Source organism: Leucopleurus acutus, assembly GCF_964270905.1.
Source record: "Leucopleurus acutus genome assembly, chromosome: 2".
Lineage (NCBI taxonomy): Eukaryota > Metazoa > Chordata > Mammalia > Artiodactyla > Delphinidae > Leucopleurus > Leucopleurus acutus.
The window spans coordinates 44,107,836-44,127,955 of NC_139143.1; the positions used below are offsets into that span (position 1 = coordinate 44,107,836).

A 20,120-nucleotide genomic window follows, 5' to 3' on the forward strand; every position below is an offset into this window, starting at 1 on the left:
GTAATATGCTATGGAAACACAACTGGTTTTTAAATATTGTCTATGTATCCTGGTAGTTTACTGAGTTTATTTATTAGTTTTTACAGTGTGTGTGTGTGTGTGTGTGTGTGTGTGTGTGTGTGTGTGTGTTTGTGTGTAATCTTTAGGGTTTTTTATGTAGAAGATCATATCCTCTGCGAACCGTGATAATTTTACTTCTTTCTTTCCAAGTTAGAACTGTATTTCTTTTTCTTGTTAATTGCTGTGACTAGAACTTCTAGTACCACGTTGAATAAAAGTGGTAAAAGCAGTTGTTCATGCCTGTTCTGATCTGTTCCAGATTTTAACCACTGAGCATGATGTTTGCTGTTGGATTTTCATGTATGGAGTTTATTATCTTAAGGCAGTTTCCTTCTGTTTTAGTTTGTTAAGTATTTTTCTTATGAAAAATATTGAATTTTATCAAATGCTTTTTCTGCCTCAATTGAGGTGACCATGTGGTTTTTTTTCCTTTCATTCTTTTGATGTTGCATATTACATTGATTGATTTTTATGTGTTGAGCCATCTCTTGCATTCTAGGAATAATTCCCACTTGGTCATGATGTTTAATCCTTTTAAAATGCTGCTAAATTGTTTGCTAGTATTGTGTTGAGGTTGTTTGCATCAGTGTTCTTAAGGGATAGTGGTCTCTAGCTTTCTTTTCTTGTAGTACCTTTATTGAATTTTGCTATCACCATAATGCTTGTCTCAGAATGGGTTTGGAAGACTTCCCTCCTTTTCAGGTTTTTGGAAAAGTTTGAGAAGGATTGGTATTACTTCTTTAAATGTTTGGTAGAAATCACCAATGAAACCATCAGATCCAGGATTTTTCTTAATTGGGAGAATTTTGATTACTGATTCAATCTCCTTACTAGTTACAGATCTATTCAGATTATCTGTTTTTGTAATTAACTCTTGGTAGGTTTTGTGTTTCTAGGAATTTGTCCATTATATCTAGCTTATCCATTTGTGGCATAAAATTGTTCATAGTACTCTCATAATAGTTTTTTTTCTGTCAAATCTATAGTGATGTTCCTGCTTTCATTTCTGATATTAGTAATTTGAGTCTAATCTCTTTGTCTTAGTCAATCTAAGGGTTTGTCACTTTTGTCGCATTTTTTGAAGAACCAACTTTTAGTTTCATTGATATTCTCTCTTGTTTCGCTCTTTTTGTTGTTGTTGTTTATGTCTGTTCTAATCTTTATTATTTGCTTCCTTCTGCTAACTTTGGGTTTATCTTTTTCTGGTTCCTTAAATTGTACACTTAGTTTGTTTTTTCAGAGCTATCGTTTCTTAACGTAAACATTTATAGCTATAAATTTCCCCCTTAGCACTGTTCTTGCTGAATCCCATAAGTTTTAGTATGTTATGTTTTTATTTCCATTCATGTCAAAGTATGTTCTAATTGCCCTGATTTCGTCTTTGAGCCATTGGTTGTTCAAAAGCATATTGTTTAATTTTCATAATTTTATGAATTTTCCAGTTTTCCTTTTGATGTTGATTTTTAAATTCATCCTATTGTGGTCAGAGAATATACTTTTTATGATATCTGGCTTTTAAAATCTATTATTAATATTAATTTGTGGCATAAAACAATTATATTATTAATTATTTATTAAATAATTAATTATGTTTTGAATAACATTAATTTGTCACCTAACATATGGTCTATCCTGGAAAAAGTCCCACATGCTCTTGAAAAGACTGTGTATTCTGTTGTTGTTGGGTAGAATGCTTTGTATATATCTGTGAGATCAGGTTGTTTTACTGTGCTGTTGAAGTCCTCTGTTTCCTTATTTATCTTCTAGTTGTTCTATTCATTATTGTGAGTGAGGTATTGCAGTCTCCAACTATTATGTAGAAATGCTTATTATGTAGAAATGCATATTTCTCCTTTCAGTTCTGTCATTTTTTGCTTCATATATTTTGATAGCCTGTCATTAGGTACATAAATGTTTATAATTGTTATATCTTCAGTACTGAATCCTTATTAATATAAAATTTACTTCTTTGTTTCTTGTAACCTTTTTCATTTAAAGTCTATTTTGTCAGATTTTAGTATAGATACTCTACTGTCTTTTGGTTACTATTTGTGAGAAATATCTTTTTCCAGCCTTTCATTTTCACCACATTTGTGTCTTTGAATGTCAAGTGAGTCTCTTGTAGACAACATATAGTTGGATCATGTGTTTTTATCCATTCTGCCAATCTCTGTCTTTTGATTGGAGAGTTTATTCCATCTACACTTAATATAATTATTGACGAGGAGGTATTTATTTCTATCATTGTGCTACTTGTTTTCTATATGCTTTATAGCTTTTTTCTAGTCCCTCATTTCCTGCATTATTGTTTTCTTTAGTGTGTAGTTGATTTTTGTAGTGAAATGTTTAAATTCCTTTCTCATTTCCTTTTGTGTATATTCTATAGTTATATTGTTTGTGGTTACCATGGGAATTATTTTTACATTGAACATTGTACATGGGAATTCCCTGGCGGTCCAGTGGTTAGGACTCTGCACTTCTACTGTAGGGGGCGCGGGTTCAATCCCTGGTTGGGGAACTAAGATCCCACAAGCCTCACAGGGCGGCCAAAAAAACCAAACCAAAACAAAACAAACAATGACAGAATTGAAGGGAGAAATATGCATTTCTACATAATAAGCATTTCGACATAATAGTTGGAGACTGCAAGACCTCGCTCACAATAATGGATAGAACAACTAGACAGAAGATAAATAAGGAAACAGAGGACTTTTTTTCTTTTAGCACTTTGTATCAATCCACGGTCTTCTGGTCTCTGAGTTTCTAATGACAAATTTTAATTAGTATCCCTTGTATGTGATGATTCACTTCTCTCATGCAGCTTTCAGCATTCTTTGTCCTTTGAAAGTCTGATTATCATGTATCTTAGTAAGATGAATACAAAGAGACCTGCACTCAGAATTTTAAGCTTTTGGAGAATTTTAAGCTTTTGGCATATTTGTTTCTTTTATCAAATTTGGGAAGTTTTCAGCCATTACTTCTTCAAGTATTCTCTCTGTCCCTTTTGCTCTATCTTCTCCTTCTGAGAGTCCCACAGTGTATTTGTTGGTGTCCCACAGATCCCTTAGGCTTTGTTCACTTTTCTTCAATCTTTTTTCTTTCTGTTTCTTAGAGTCAATAATTTCCACTACCCTATCTCAATTTCACTAATTCTTTTTTCTTCTCAAATATGCCTTTAATTCTTCCAGTGACTTTTTCATTTCCATTAATGTACTTTTCAACTCCAGAATTTACTTTTGGATTCTTTTCAGCTTTTCTAGCTCCTATTGATATTTCCATTTTGTTCACATATTGTTCTCTTGACTTTCTACATTTCTTCCTTTAGTTCTTTGTGCATCTTTATCCCAGTTATTTCTTTCAAATTTTACTGAGGCTCCAGGGCAGGGCTTAGGCAGGGGGCAACCCTGTGGGCAAAAGAAGAGCCAGTGGAGAGGATGTACCTGACCTTCTTCTTGGGGCACAGGTTGTTGGTTTGGCCACACTTCTTCTTGTGGCCATTGACAGCACTGGTGTGCAGGTGAGCATAACACCTGCAGCAGATCATTTTGTTGCAGTTGTACTTCTGGGAAAGCTGGCAGAGGGAAGACTTGATGATACCACCCTGCAAGTGTAGGGTGGATTCTTTCTGGATATTATAGTCTGAGAGAGTACGGCCATCCTCAGCTGTTTGTCTGCAAAAATCAGACTCCGTTGGTGAGGCAGGATGTCCTCAGTGTCTTTGATTTTGGCTTTGACATTCTCAGTGGTGACACTGAGTTTGACCTCAAGAGTGATGGTCTTGCCCGTCAGGGTCTTCACAAAGATCTGCTGTTTGGCTTCTTCATTGGCTTCTCTGTGTCTGCTGTTTGGCTGCTTCACTGAAGAAAAATGGGGTGGCAGAACTGGCATCCGTTAATTTCCATTGAGAGTGCCTTCACAAGACATTTAAAGTCTTTGATAGATTTGTCATGAGGTCTCCTTCAGAAAAAAATTCTGTTCATGTATTTTTCCACTGTATGAGCCATACTTTTCCTTTCCCGTTTCTTTGTATGCCTTACAACTTTTTTGTTGAATCAATATTTGAATCTAATAATGTGGTAACTCTGGAAATCAGATTCTGCCCACTACCTAGAGCTTACTGTTTTATGGGTTTTTTTGTTTTGTTTTGGTTTGGTTTTTTGATTGTTGTATGGTGTCTCTGTGCTGAGGAGCAGCCTGACATATAAACTTGAAGGTCATCTCAGGTTTTTTCTGAGCCTTTCTCTGGGCAGGCGGAATCATTTTCTAATTTTTTTCCACATGGCAGTTATTTTTGAATGTCCTAGTGTTTAATGTCTGGCTCCTGTTAGTGGAAAAAAAGTAAAAGTGAAGGGGAGGGGCAAAGGATGCTGGATTTTAAATCCCTTGGATATCATTTGTCCAGTGTTGAAGGAGCTTGAAAAGTTGGGGGAGGTGTGACAACAAAGGCTGCCCACCTCTTTTTCTGCTTCTCTGTGATCAGAAGCAGCAGTGATAAGAACACAAATCCCTGATACTTGGAGGGCAGATTCCTTTTTGCCCACCCTAGCTCCCACAGGCTACTTATAAGCTGCTCTAGCAACACGTGTACAGATGCCAGCTGGGTGGGGGGGGATAGGTAGCTGCCACTGTGCTAAGAGCTAAAATTGACTCAAATCAAGTTAATTTACCTAAGTCTTCTCCTAGTAATTGCAAGCCATGAACAGATTCTAGACTTCCAAAATAGTGATATCAGGCAGATTCTGTCAGTGTCATCATCAAGGTGTGGAGACAGATTTCTGTTGCCACTTATTTTGCCATCATCCCAGAATCCTCTCCTAATGCATTATAATCTAGAATCAATGAATTAGCCTTTAGGGAAAAGTCCTCTGGAAGTGGGTACAGGCAGTTACACTGAGTATTTTTAACTTGATTAAGTAAAAATAGCAGAATATCCAGTGAATGTTCCGCTGGAACATTTAGAAGAGGCTACTAGGCACCAAAAGTTTAAGATGTAGAATCAAGGAAGTTGTAGCCCTCTTGAGAAACAGAATATATAGAGAGGCATCAGAGCAAAATAGTAAATGAAAAGTACCAAATAGATAGAATCATTCATGATCGTTACAGTGAGAGTCCAGAAGGAGAAGAGTGTATTATGAATTTAAATAATTGGAGAATACTTCATTGAGTAGTATTCCTAAACTACTACTAGAAAGATACAGGCATATCTTGGAGATATCGCAGGTTCCTTTCCACACCACTGCAATAAAGCAAATCAAATGAGTTTTTTACATACATTTATACTATACTGTAGTCTGGTAAGTGTGCAATAGAATTATGTCTAAAAAAATGTATATACCTTAATTTAAAACTACTATATTACCAGAAAAATGCTAACCATAATCTGAGCCTCAGAGGCATAGTAGTAACATTAAAGACATTGATCACAGATCACTATAACAAGTATAATAATAGTAATAAAGTTTGAAATATGTGAGATTTACCAAAATGTGACACAGAGACATGAAGTGAGCAAACATTTTGGGGAAAATGGCACAAATAGACTTGTTTGATGCAGGGTTGCCATACACCTTCAGTTTGTTAAAAAATAAAGTGAAGAGCAGTAAGATGAGGTATGCCTGTATTCTGAATATTAATAAAGAATCTAAAGAATATTATCTAAAGAATGTTTAAAAAAGCTAAAACTTACCTAGTACTCACTACGTGCCAGATGCTAACTCATCCAATCCTCAGAACAGTCCTATGAGGTATGTAGTGTTACCCCCCTTTTCATAGATGAGGAAACTGAGCAGGAGAACCTTGCCTAAGGGGCTTGCCCAAGCTCAAATAAGTCAGTCTTAGAGCTGGAACTTGAATCCAGGCAGGCAAGCTCTAGGGCCTGATCTGTCTGCTCAGTCCTTACTGAGCAGAATGGTGTGAGCAAAAGGGTAGAGAAGTGAACGTGTGATGCATTTGCCAGAGATAGCGGAGGGGCTACACTGACAATATGACAGAGTAATTTAGACATTTTTCTGTGGGCCAATGTGTGTTCACATGCAGAAACTCTATTTAATTAAGTTGCATATTTAGTTAGCACTTACATTATATTTTGTTTAAGGAACGTCTCCCTCAAATTACTATAGTGCAGGAAGACAACCATATAAAATTGTTTTCATTATTATGTCCATCTTGTAACTACTAAAGAACATAGTAACTTTTCTTTTCTCATTTAGTTATTTCTTAATTGGACCAAGTATTCTATACTGTGACATTTCTGGAAGTACTGTGGACTGGAGTGATACTCCTCCAATGTGTGAAAGTAAGTATATTCTCTCTTTAGAATATAGAGGAGCAGTTCTCAAACTTTGGGCCTCAGGACCCCTTTATGCTTTTAAATTAACATAGATACCAATGAACTTTTCTTTATGTGGGTTATATCTTTTGCTATTATTATATTGGAATTAAAACTGAAAAGGTTTTAAAATAATTATTATTCATTTTTAAGAAGAGTAAGCACAATACCTGTTAGTATATACAACATACTTCTATGAAAAATCAAAAATTTCCAAAACAAATAGTGGCATTGTTTTACATTTTTGCAAATTTCTTCAATATCTGGCTTAAAGGAAGACATCTGGATTCAGTGTCTTGCAAAATCACACAATTTATAGCCTCGGGAAAATTTAACCATACACTTGTAAGGATGAAAGTGAAAAATGACAATAATACTTGGTATCAATGTGAAGAACTGATTTAGTGAATAGATATATTTATAAATTATGAAGTGTTTCTCAACCAGCACTGAGTTCTGTTTTTAATCATAATTATATCATATCATTAAATTGTCAACATCTCTTATGATGAGAACAAAACTTAGTATGGCCTTGCAGATAAATAAATATGTTTCATATAGATTTTTAATGTAGTTATTTAAGAAAATTAGTTTTATTTTAAATAATTCACTTCTAAATTAATAGTTTGAATTTAGGATAATACATTTTCTCATAGAAACCTTCTAAATGGATATTGGATTCACAACTAGCTTGTAGAAATCATGTTAATTTATTGAAGGCAATTCATATATCTTTACTAATTGCTGTTTAATCTTTTACCTTTCCTTTTGCCTTTTATGTCTTATTTTTTTCCCTTTCTAAGAGATTTTGTGTAAACCACCTGAAAAAATTCTAAATGGAAAATACACAAATAGCCATAAGGATATATTTGAATACAGTGAAGTAGTAACTTATAGTTGTGATGCTTCAAATGGAGCAGATCAATATTCACTTGTTGGAGAGAGCAAGCTTGTTTGTATTGGAAATGACAAATGGAGTAGTGACCCTCCTCAGTGTAAAGGTAATAATATTTCCATTTATTTCCTTCTTAATTTGTAAATACTGTAGAAATGCTTTGTAAATTGTTTTACTTACAGTAAAAACAGCCATATGTGCTTGATCCTCCTATTTAATTGGTTTCTAATTTAATTTAATATCGGTCAAATCAAGTATAAAATACTTCTACTTGTAGAGCTTCCCCCCTCTCACCCCACAGGTTCTTGGCATTCCAATTTATACATTGTAAACTACTGTGTATATGCATAAGTTAGGACTTTTTTTCCATGAAAAGCATCAAAAAATTCAACACACACTTTCTTAAACATAAGAAAGTGTTATCTTGTATTACAGGAAGTCTGATAGTTTTGGCTACAGGAAATCATAGTGTAAATTGTAAAAGATTAATTGTCTCACAGATACGATTTATAAACTCTGGGCAAATCTTACTTAAAAACAATGTTTAAGGCATTAGAGCATGATCAGAAGCAGGGAGACACTGGAGGGATTTTTACTCTTGAAAGAAAGGGTCCACTGAATAATAGCAAAATATTTACTCTTCTCAAGTGAACATGGAACATTCTCTAATACCATATTCTAGGCAATAAGATAATTTTTAACAAATTTCAAATAATTGAAATCATTCAGAGTACATTATCTGATCAAACTGGGATGAATGTAGAAATCAAAACATAAATCTAGAATATCCCCAAATATTTGAAAATTATGCAGACACTTACAACTAATAAATGAATCAAAGACAAAGTACTAACAAGGGAAATTAGAAAGTGCTTCGAATATAATAAAAATGAAACACAGCATATCAAAATATCAGAACTTGTGGGATACAGCAAAAGCATTGCTTAGAAGGATATTTAAACCATGAAATACTTATATTGGAAAAAGAAAAGTCTCAAGTCAATAATCTGAACTTCTACCATAAGGAACTAAAAAAAAAAGAGCAACTTAAACCCCAATAGGAAATAATAAAGACAGAGAAAAAATCAATGATATTGAAAAGAGAAATAATATAGAGAGAATCAAATCAATACCTGCTTCTTGGAGAAGACTGATAAATTGGATAAACCTATAGGTAGTTTGACAGGAAAACAGAAGATACAAATAACCAGTATCAAGAGTGAAAAAGAGGAGGTCACTACATATACTGCAGACATTTAAAGAACAGTAAGGGAATAAAACAAACAACTTTATGCCTGTAAATTTGACAACTTAAACCTTCTTGCATGTAGATTTTGTCTTTCCTTTTGTTATTGTGGTATATCACATTGATTGATTTCTGTATGTTGAACCATCCTTGTGCAGAAGGAAATTTTGTCAAATGCATAAATAGCATTTGACAAAATTCAACATCCATTCATGATAAAAACCTTCATGGAGGTGGATATAGCAGGAACATACCTCAACATAATAAAGGTGATTTATGACAAACCCACAGCCAACATAATACTCAAAGGTCAGAAGCTGAAAGCCTTCCTGAAATTCAGGAACAAGACAAGTATGCCCACTCTCATGACTTCTATTCAACATAGTGTTGGAAGTCAGAAAAGAAAAAAAAATAAAAGCTATCCAAAATAGAAAGGAGTAAGTAAAACTGTCACTATTTACAGATGACATAATACTCTATATAGAGAATGCTACTCTATAAAAAACTATTGGAACTAATATATGAATTCAGCAAGGTAAGAGAATACACGATGAATATACAGAAATCTGTTGTGTTTCTTTACCCTAATAATGAAATGTCAGAAAGAGTAAGTTAAAAAAAAATTCCATTTAAAATTGCATCTAAAAACAAACAAAAGAACCTAGGAATAGACTTAACCAATGAAGTGAAAGACCTATACACTGAAAACTATAAAACATTGATAAAGGAATCTGAACATGATTCAGAGAAATGGAAAAAATATACTGTGCTCTTGGATTGGAAGAATTAATATTGCTAAAATGGCCATACTACCCAAACCAATCTACAGATTTAATGCAATCCTTATAAAAATACCTGTGACATTGTTCACAGAACTAGAACAAATAATCCTAAAATTTATATGGAACCATAAAAGACCCAGAATTGCCAAAGCAATACTGAGAAAACAGAAGAAAGCTCAAGATATAACCCTTCCTTGGCTTTAGACTATACTACAGAGGTACAGTAATCAAAGCAGCATGGTATTGGCACAAAAACAGACATGTAGATCAATGGAGTAGAGAACCTACTCCATTGTAGTTCAATGGAACAGAGTAGAGAACCCAGAAATAAACCCATGCACCTATGGTCAATTAATCTACAACAAAGGAGGCAAGAATATACAATGGAGAAAAGACAGTCTCTTCAACAAATGGTCTTATGAAAGCTGGACAGCTACATGTAATACAATGAAATTAGAACATTCCCTCACACCATATACAAAAATAAACTCAAATTGTGTAAAGGCCTAAATGTAAGACATGACACCATAAAACATAGGCAAAACACTCTGACAAAAGTTGTAGCAATATTTTCTTAGGTCAGCATCCCAAGGCAAAAGAAACAAAAGCAAAAGTAAACAAATGGGACCTAATCAAACTTAAAAGCTTCTGCACAGCAAAGGAAACCATCAACAAAACCAAAAGACAACCTATGGAATGAGAGAAAATATTTGCAAATGATGCAAATGACAAGAGGTTAATATCCAGAGTACACAAACAGCTCATACAACTCAATATTAAAAAAAAAACAACACAATCAAAAAATGGGTAGAAGACCTAAATAGACGTTTCTCTAAAGAAGACATACAGATTGCCTACGTGTATATGAAAAGATGCTCAACATCACTAATTATTAGAGAAGTGCAAATCCAAACCACAAGGTGTTACCACTGGTCAGAATGGCTGTCATCAAAAAGTCTATAAATAATAAATGTTGGAGAGGGTGTGGAGAAAAGGGCACCCTCTTGCACTGTTGGTGGGAATGTAAAGTGATGCAGCCAGTAAAGAAGACAGTCTGGAGGTTACTTAAAAAACTAAAAATAGAGCTATGATCCAGTAATCCCACTCCTGGGTATATGTCTGGAAAAAGCGAAAACTCTAATTCAAAAAGGAACATGCACTCCCAATGTTCATAGCAACACTATTTACAATAGCCAAGACATAGAAGTAACCCAGGTACCCATCAACAGGTGATTGGATTAAGAAGATGTTTTGTGTGTGTGTGTGTGTGTCTGTGTCTGTGTGTCTGTGTGTCTGTATGTGTGTGTATTGGCATATTACTTAGCGTTAAAAAAAGAATAAAATAGTTACATTTTAGCAACATGGATGGACATAGAGAATTTTATGCTTAGTGAAGTAAGACAGAAAGACAAATACTATATGATATCAGCTGTATGTGGAATCAAAAAAAGTAATACAAATGATTCTATATACAAAACAGAAACAGACTCACAGATGTAGAAAACAAACTTATGATTACCAAAGGGAAAAAGGAGGGGGGCAACAAATTAGGGGCATGGGATTAATAGATACAAACTACTATACGTAAAATAAAAAAGCAACAAGTATTTGCTATATAGCACAGGGAATTGTATCCAATATCTTGTAATAACCTGTAATGGAATATAATCTAAAGAATAACCAAACAACAAATCACTATGCTGTATACCTGAAACTAACGCAATATTGTAAATCACCTATACTTCAATAAAAAATTATAAAAAACCTTCTCATGAAGTGTACTGCAGGCCCATGTCCTCACTGGGGAATTATACCAAACATTTAAGGAATAAATAGTAGTAGCCCTACACAAAGTTTTCAAGAAAACTAAAGAGATAGGAATACTTCTTAACTCATTTCATGAGGACAGCATTGCTCTGATACCAAAACCAGACAGAAACATTGCAAGAAAATTACAGACAATATCCAAAATGGGCATAGAACTAAAACTTCTTAAAATATTAATAAATCAAATCCTTGCCTATAAAAAATAATACATCATAATTAAGTAGGATTTATTCCATGAGTTCATGGACGATTCAAATTTGAAAATTAATCAGTGCAATTTACCATATCAAGAAACTTTGAAGAAGAAAAAAAAAACACTCTTGCATTCCTATACACGAACAACGAAAGATCAGAAAGAGAAATTAAGGAAACAATTCCATTCACAAGTGCAACAAAAAGAATAAAATAACTAGGAATAAACCTACCTAAGGAGGTAAAAGACCTGTACTCAGAAAACTATAAGACACTGATGAAAGAAATCAAAGGTGACACAGATGGAGAGATACACCAAGTTCTTGGATTGGAAGAATCAAATTGTGAAAATGACTATACTACTGAAAGCCATCTACAGATTCAATGCAATCCCTATCAAATTACCAATGACATTTTTTAGAGAACTAGAACAAAAAAGCTTAAAATTTGTATGGAGAAACAAAAGTCCCTGAATAGCCGAAGCAATCTTGAGGGAAAAAAATGGACCTGGAGGAATCAGACTCCCTGACTTCAGAGTATACTACAAAGTTATAGTGATCAAGACAATATGGTACTGGCATAAAAAACAGAAGTATAGATCAATGGAACAGGATAGAAAGCCCTGAGATAAACTCACACATCTATGGTCAGCTAATCTATGACAAAGGAGGCAAGGATATACAATGGAGAAAAGACAGTCTCTTCAATAAGTGATGCTAGGAAAACTGGCCACCTACATGTAAAAGAATGAAATTAGAACACTCCCTAACGTACACAAAATAAACTCAAAATGGATTAAAGGCCTAAATGTATGACCAGGCACTATAAAACTCTTAGAGGAAAACATAGGAAGAACACTCTGACATAAATCATAGCAAGATCTTTTTTGACCACCTCCTAGAGAAATGGAAATAAAACCAAAAATAAACAAATGGGACCTAATGAAAGTTAAAAGCTTTTGCACAACAAAGGAAACTATAAAAAAGACAAAAAGACAACCCTCAGAATGGAGGAAATAGTTGCAGATGAATCAACGGACAAAGTATTAATCCCCAAAATATATAAACAGCTCATGCAGCTCAATATTAAAAAAACAACCCAATCAAAAAATGGGCAGGAGACCTAAATAGACATTTCTCCAAAGAAGACAAACAGATGGACAAAAGGCACATGAAAAGCTGCTCAACATTGCTAATTATTAGAGAAATGCAAATCAAAACTGCAGTGAGGTATCACCTCACACCAGTTAGAATGGACATCATCAGAAAATCTACAAACAACAAATGCTGGAGAGGGTGTGGAGAAAAGGGAACCCTCTTGCACTGTTGGTGGGAATGTAAATTGATACAGCCACTATGGAGAACAGTATGGAGGTTCTTTAAAAAGCTAAAAATAGAATTACCATATGACCCAGCAATCCCACTACTGAGCATATACCCAGAGAAAACCCTAATTCAAAAAGACGCATGCACCCCAATGTTCATTGCAGCACTATTTACAATAGCCAGGTCATGGAAGCAACCTAAATGTCCATTGACAGATGAATGGATAAAGAAGATGTGGTACATATATACAATGAAATATTACTCAGCCATAAAAAGGAACGAAATTGGGTCATTTGCAGAGACGTGGATGAATCTAGAGACTGTTATACAGAGTGAAGTAAGTCAGAAAGAGAAAAACAGATATCACATATTAACGCATATATGTGGAACCTGGAAAAATGGTACAGATGAACTGGTTTGCAGGGCAGAAATAGACACAGATTTAGAGAACAAACGTATGGACACCAAGGGGGGAAAGCAGCAGGGGGTGGGGGTGGAGGTATGATGAATTGGGCGATTGGGATTGACATGTATACACTAATGTGTATAAAATTGATGACTAATAAGAACCTGCTGTATAAAAACAAAATAAAATAAAATTCAAACAAAAACAAAAAGACACATGCACCCCGATGTTCATTGCAGCACTGTTTACAATAGCCAGGTCATGGAAGCAACCTAAATGTCCATCAACAGATGAATGGATAAAGAAGAGGTGGTACATATATATAGTGGAATATTACTCAGCCATAAAAAGGGGTGAAGTTGGGTCATTTGTAGAGACGTGGATGGACCTAGAGACTGTCATACAGAGTGAAGTAAGTCAGAAAGAGAAAAACAAATATCATATATTAACGCATATATGTGGAATCTAGAAAAATGGTACAGATGGACTGGTTTGCAAGGCAGAAATAGAAACACAGATGTAAAAAACAAAAGTATGGACACAAAGGGGGAAAAGTTGGGGGGAGGCGGGCGGTGTGGTGTGATGAATTGGGAGATTGGGATTGACATGTGTACATTAATATGTATAAAATAGATAAGTAATTAGAACCTGCTGTATAAAAAAAATGAATAAATAAAATTCAAAAAAAAAGAGAACTAATGAGAGCTTAGAGTATGCTGCATATCCTCCCTTATTTGAGCCCAGAGCCATTTGCTTACACAAACCTTCCCTTGAATATATTGGACAATTCTGTCTCCACTTCCCATTAGCTCTGTAAGTTATTTAACTTCTTTGAATGTCAGTTTCTCCTGCAAATAGAATGCCTAACTTAATGTTTATTTTAAAGATTAAATCTTCTAGCATGTGCCAAAAAACAAAAACAAAATAAAACCACACATGATCACCTTAATAGATGTAAAAGAAAAAAGAGTATATGACAGAATTTATCATCTTTTCATTATAAAACTCAGCAAATAAGGATATAAGGGAACTACCTGAAGCTGACAAAAGGCACCTATAAAAGTTCCCCAGCTGGGGCTTCCCTGGTGGCACAGTGGTTGAGAGTCCGCCTGCCGATGCAGGGGGCACGGGTTCGTGCCCCGGTACAGGAAGATCCCACATGCCGCGGAGCAGCTGGGCCCGTGAGCCATGGCCGCCGAGCCTGCGCGTCCAGAGCCTGTGCTCCGCAAAAAAAAAAAAAAAAAAATTCCCCAGCTAACATTATACTTAATAGTAAAAGAGTAGTTTATTTTTACTTAAAGTGGAACAAGATAAGGATGTCTATTCGGCATTGCATTGGAGTTCCTAGACAGTACAATAAGGCATACATATTGGAGAGTAAGAAATAAAATAGACTTCATTCACTTATGACGATTGCTTTTGTAGAAATCTTGAATGGCTGAAGTTTTAGCAAGGTTGCAAGATACACGATCAACATACAGAAATCGACGGTATATCTATAAACTAGTAAAACACCATTAGAAATTGAAAATTTTCAAGTACTGTTTATACCAGCTCCAAAACATGAAATACTTGCATATAAATCTAGCAATGTATGTGAAATATTTAAATGGTAAAAGCAACTAAACACTTATAGAAGAAATTAAAGAAGACCTTAATAAACAGAGAAAATTCAGTGGTCATGGATTAGAAGACACAATATAATAAAGATAATTGATCTTTAAATTCAACACAATCCCATAAAATCCCAGCAGAACTTGACAAACAGCCTCTACAATTTATTTAGAAAGATAAAAGAACTAGAATAGTCAATATAAATTTGAAAAAAAATTATAGACGTCTTGTTCTACCTGATGTCAAGACTTCTTATAAACCATGCTGTAAGGAATATAATCAAGACAGTGTGGTATTGGTGAAAGGATAGCCATGTAGAGCAGTGGAACAGAATAAGTATCCAGAAATAGACCCTTTCAAATATGTCCACTTGATTTCATCACAGATATACAAACAATTCATTGGAAAAATGGTAAATTTACAGGCTCAATTCGATATACATTATGCACAGAAAAAAGAAAGCACCTCAACCTATGTTAGCACCATAGACAAACATTTACTTACAATGAACCAAAGACTTAAATGTAAAACCTAAAACCATAAGGCTTTTACTAGAAAACGTAGAAAATATTTCTGCCTTAGCCAAAGATTTCTTAAATCAATGCTAAAAGCATGATCCTTCTTCTTTAAAGAAAAAATATTAATTGGACTTATTAAAAACTCAAAACTTCTGCTTCAACTACACTGTTCAAAGAATGAATAAAATGAGCCACAGACTGGGAGAAAATATTTGCAAAATACATATCTGCTAATGGACTTGTATACAATATATAAGTAACTCTCAAAACACAATAAGAAAAGAACCCAATGTTTTTTAAGATGGGCAACATATTTGAATAGATTTGTTTCACCAAAGAAGACACATGTATGCCAAAAAAGTACATGAAAAGTTGCTTGATATCATTAGTAATTACAGAATGGAATTTAATACCATAGTGAGGTATCACTAAACAGCTATTAGAATGGCTGAAATTAAAAAAAAAAAAACCTAAAAACTAACAATACCATTAACTGGCAAGTATATGGAGCAATTGGAGCTCTAATACATTGCTGGTAAGAATGCAAAGTGGTATGAACATTATGGAACACAATTTGGCAATTCCTTATAAGGTTAAATATACATTTACCATACAACTCAGCAACATAAGTAAAAAGGTATGTTTATATAGAAACCTGCATGAGAATATTCACAGCAGCATTAGTCATAATCATTCCACACTGGAATTAGCCCACATGTCCTTCATCTGGTAATGGATGAGCAGCCTATACCACATCCATACAATGGAGTAATACTCTGCAATAAAAAGAAATGAACTCCTGAATCATGCAACAGCAGGAATGAATCTCAAATGCATTATGCTAAGTGAAATAAGCCATACTCAGAGGCTGTGATCCCATTATGACATGCTGGAAAAGCAACATTATAGGGACAGAAAACAGATTAGTGGTTGGCTGGTTGGATAAGGTGGTCAAAAGTTGGGGAGGGTTGATTACAAAGTGGCATAAGGAAGTATTTGGAGATAATGGAACTTTTGTTATTGTGCAGGTAATTACATGGTTATTTGAATTGATCAAAACTAATACAGCTGTACACTTAAAAGGGTGAGATTTACTGTATGTACTTTGTTATCTAGTAGTAAACCTAACTTAGAAGAAAATCATTAGGTACAATTAAGAGCATATTGGCCCAACAGTGAAAAATATCAGTGACAGAGCAATAGAAATCCACCATGATTTGAAAAGAGAGATTAAAATAAGAAACAGAGAGAAAGACATTTGGGAGAAAAAGCAAAGAGTCAAACATACATGTAACTGGAGTTTCAGAAGAGAGGAGAGAGAAAAATGTAGAAAATAATTTCAATAAATACTGGCCAAAAATTATCTAAATTTGATCCAAAACAACAACCCCACAGGTCTGGGAAATTCACTGACCGTAGCAGAATAAATTTCAAAAATTTACCAAGAAACTGCCACTAAACTAAACACAACATGGTAAAACTACTGAAAACAAAAGAAAAAGTAGCCAGTGAGAGGGAAAAACAAAAAACAAAACACAAACATATTACATCCTCTCTCTCCTCACCCCAAAGTAAGAATGACATGACAGCTGACTTTTGTTAAGGAACTGTTGAAACTACAAGACAATAGTTTCTGCTAATGTGCTGAAAGAAAAAACAGTTAGCCTAGAATTCTCTGTCAGAGAAATCTTTCAGAACTGAAGGTGAAATAAAAACAGTTTCAGATAAACAAAAGCTAAGAGAATTTGTCATTAGCCAACCTGGACTATAAGAATTGATAAGGAAGTTCTCCTGGCTGAAGAGAAATAATACCTGATGGAAATTCAGATCCAAAAGAAAGGAGAAAGGACACTCTTCTGGTTTAAAAGGCAGTGTATTATCTGGCCCTCATCTATTACTCAGATCTAATCTCATAAGATGTTCTCTTGAACTCACTGCCCAGCCCAGTGTTTCTTGATTTTGTTTTTTCCCAAATTCTGCCAAACCCATTAATGGATCGTGAATCCTAGAGGGTCAGGATGAGTATTTTACTTTTTAAGAAGTAGAGTAGAATGGGAAATATCAGAGTACACTGGTATTAACTTTTAAGTATTAACTTTTAACATTATCTCAGGCCTGTTTGTTTATATACTGGTTTACAATGTAAAATGTATTTCTTGATCTCTGGGTTACAGTCCAGAATGTTTGGAAAACACTCCGCTGGCCTTTGTACTTCTTGAACATCCCAGTTCCTCTGTGTTGTTGTCACCTGAGAACTTTCTTTTTCATATCTTGGCATGGCTAGCTTCTTTTCAACTTTTAAATTTGAGCTCAGATATTACCTTCTAAGAAAAGTTTTTGCTGCCTTTCTTAAAAAGCAGGGTACCGCAGTTAGTGTCAGCATGATCTTAAAAAAATCCTAGAGCTAAAGAGCATTGAAAGTTTCTTTTGAACTTACCCTGAATTTGTGTCTGGTACTCAGACCTTTCTCAAAACTTGTCAATAATGGAAAGAAAATGTAGGGAAGCAAATAAACTATAATGACTGTCTGTTTTAGGTGGGAAAGGTTATTAGACTACTCCAGATCTGTTCCCTGGAATTCAAATGCGCAGTCTTTTTTTTTTTTTTTTCCAATTAACATCTTTTCATTCCTTTCCTCTTTCTTTCCACTGGAAGTTATTACTTTGCACTAGTTTTTCTGGTCCTATGTGAAAGCAGCTTTCCATTAACTCTGGAATTTCTCCATTTTTCAGTGGTCAAATGTGCCTATCCATACGTTGAAAATGGAATGATAGTCTCAGGACATGGAACAAAATTTTACTACAAAGCAACGATTGTATATAGATGCATTGAGGGTTTTAAGCTTAATGGCAGCAACACAATTGTCTGTAGTGCGAACAGTACTTGGGAGCCTGAGATACCAACATGTATTAAAGGTATAAATATTGTCGTTTTCCTTTGTTTTTTTTTTCTTTGACATTAAATATCAATGATACAGAATAATAGAAAAGAAACAATTTTCATATTTAACTGTCTTGCATTCATTTCTGTGATAGTTGTATGACTTCAAATTTACAAAGAAATCTGCTGTTGCGATTTTGGATGTCATTATAGGGTCTTAGCATTTCATGTACATCACACATGTATATAAATTTCTCTTGTTTGACATTTTTTACATGTAAAAATGAATAGCAATCGTTTTTCAGAGTAAATTGAAGCATAGGAAGTTTTACCTAAATAAGAGTGAAAGGCATAATTCATATTAATGAAAAGAAAATAATAATGCCCAAGTTTTTTATTCAGTCTACATTATTTTGTTTTCCAGAGTCAACTACTCCTAGTACCCAGCCTCCAATTTCCAGTGCCTCAGGTTTAGTAACTACCTGCATATATTTTTTCAAAAGTCTTTCAGATTCTTGGTGAAAATACTAGCAGTAACTCGCAAGTGTTTGATCCAATTTACATTATTTTTGTTTTCCAGTGTCAACTCCTCCCAGTTCCCAACCTCCAATTTCCAGTGGCTCAGGTCTAGTAACTTCCTGCTTATATATTTCAAAATCCTTTACATTCCTTGTGATTTTTTTCAAAATCTTTTAAATTCCTATGATTTACACTCATTCATCAGTTTTAGGAATGAAATGGAGAAGAACATATTAACAGCCATTTTAGTTGTTACATTTAGTGACTTTAAAATTATTTGCAGTAGTCTGCAGATATAAGCAGGTGGCAAGTTAAGTAAACTTTAAGCATGTTTACTTACATGTAAAATGATTAAAAGATGGGTTTTTTAGTGGATGATTTAAAACCTTCCTTACTGAGTGGTAGTAAATTTAAAATGGGATCCATTTAAAGCACTTAGCACAGTGCCTAGTATCTAGAAAGCTCTTAAAGGTAGCTTGCATGCATTACAGCATAACTCAATATTAATGCAGAGGAAGGTCCATGGCGTCTGTTTTTTAACATGTGTGTTTTCTGTATCATCGACATTGATAATTTATTCATTTTAAAAGTGATCTGTTGACACCTTTACAGGGTATCTCCTGGGTCTAGGACTATATTTCTTTTCCCAGACCGTGACCAGTTTGGTTCTGCAGGGACTACTGATTAGCTGCTCTGCCTAAGACTTGAGAGACTATTTTGATATGGTGGAAGGAATTATCTTCCTGATTTCAGGGCTGCTGTCTCTGGCTTCTTCTCTTTGGTTGCAGCAGAAGCAAGAGACAAGAGGAAGAGAGGAAGAGCATTAGCCTGGGCAGACTGCACTCAGGGTCCCAGTGTGGCTCTGCTCACTAAAGTAACAACATTTCTATAGGTTCCAGTGTCCCATTGTTTAATGACTCAAACAAATGTCATCTACTGGCTTTTAATTTGTTTACTTCTTATTGTCCTAATATTTTAAGGACTGAGGGGAATTTTTCATGTTAACATGGTAATTAGAACACCTTTTTATAATTCCCATAAACCTGGTATCCAGTAATCTCCTTGAGTACCTTGGTGAGGGCTGTGAAGTTTTGGTGGGAAAAAGATGTTTTTTTTGGTGGATGATATTGACCCATCCATGTTTACTCACATGGTCCTACTGGGACTATGCACTGTGGTATACTATGTTTGTTGATAGGCTCTTTTGAAAGAGTTGACCATAAGCATTTTATAAAGGATTTATAAAACACTGATACAGTTTAGTGTTTGAAGAAGAGAGAATTGTGAGGACAAATTTATAAAGAAGGTAAACTACAGGGATTTTTTTTTTAAATATCAAAAATCAAAATTCCTCATGAGACTGTCAATCATTTTTTATCATCAGTTAGAGAGCATGAAAAGTATCATTAGTGACATATAATGGTGATAAGGTAGATGTGATTATGCAAATATGAAAAAATGTGGGCAAAATACTAAGTGGAAAAGGATACAAATTATGTAATAAGGTACTATGTGGATGGTATTTTTT

At 34.4% G+C, this 20,120-nt stretch overlaps 2 protein-coding genes across 2 annotated transcripts in view; one reads left to right on the plus strand and one right to left on the minus strand.

Moving 5' to 3' along the window:
* The window catches only part of LOC309958144 (membrane cofactor protein-like), a 54,573-nt gene that overhangs the window by 17,846 nt on the left and 16,607 nt on the right, over nucleotides 1–20,120 (plus strand). The window contains exons 4-8 of the mRNA XM_082833791.1: nucleotides 6,270–6,355; nucleotides 7,192–7,389; nucleotides 17,926–18,108; nucleotides 18,498–18,542; nucleotides 18,654–18,698. Of these exons, the coding sequence (XP_082689917.1) occupies nucleotides 6,270–6,355; nucleotides 7,192–7,389; nucleotides 17,926–18,108; nucleotides 18,498–18,542; nucleotides 18,654–18,698 (557 nt within the window). The remainder of the gene's footprint in view (nucleotides 1–6,269; nucleotides 6,356–7,191; nucleotides 7,390–17,925; nucleotides 18,109–18,497; nucleotides 18,543–18,653; nucleotides 18,699–20,120) is intronic.
* Nucleotides 2,411–3,948, minus strand: LOC309958017 (ubiquitin-ribosomal protein eL40 fusion protein-like; the record flags this gene model as incomplete). Its single annotated transcript, XM_082833636.1, has 2 exons — nucleotides 2,411–3,661; nucleotides 3,712–3,948. 2 exons carry the CDS (start codon nucleotides 3,946–3,948, stop codon nucleotides 3,425–3,427), a joined length of 474 nt encoding a protein of 157 aa, XP_082689762.1. The 3' UTR covers nucleotides 2,411–3,424.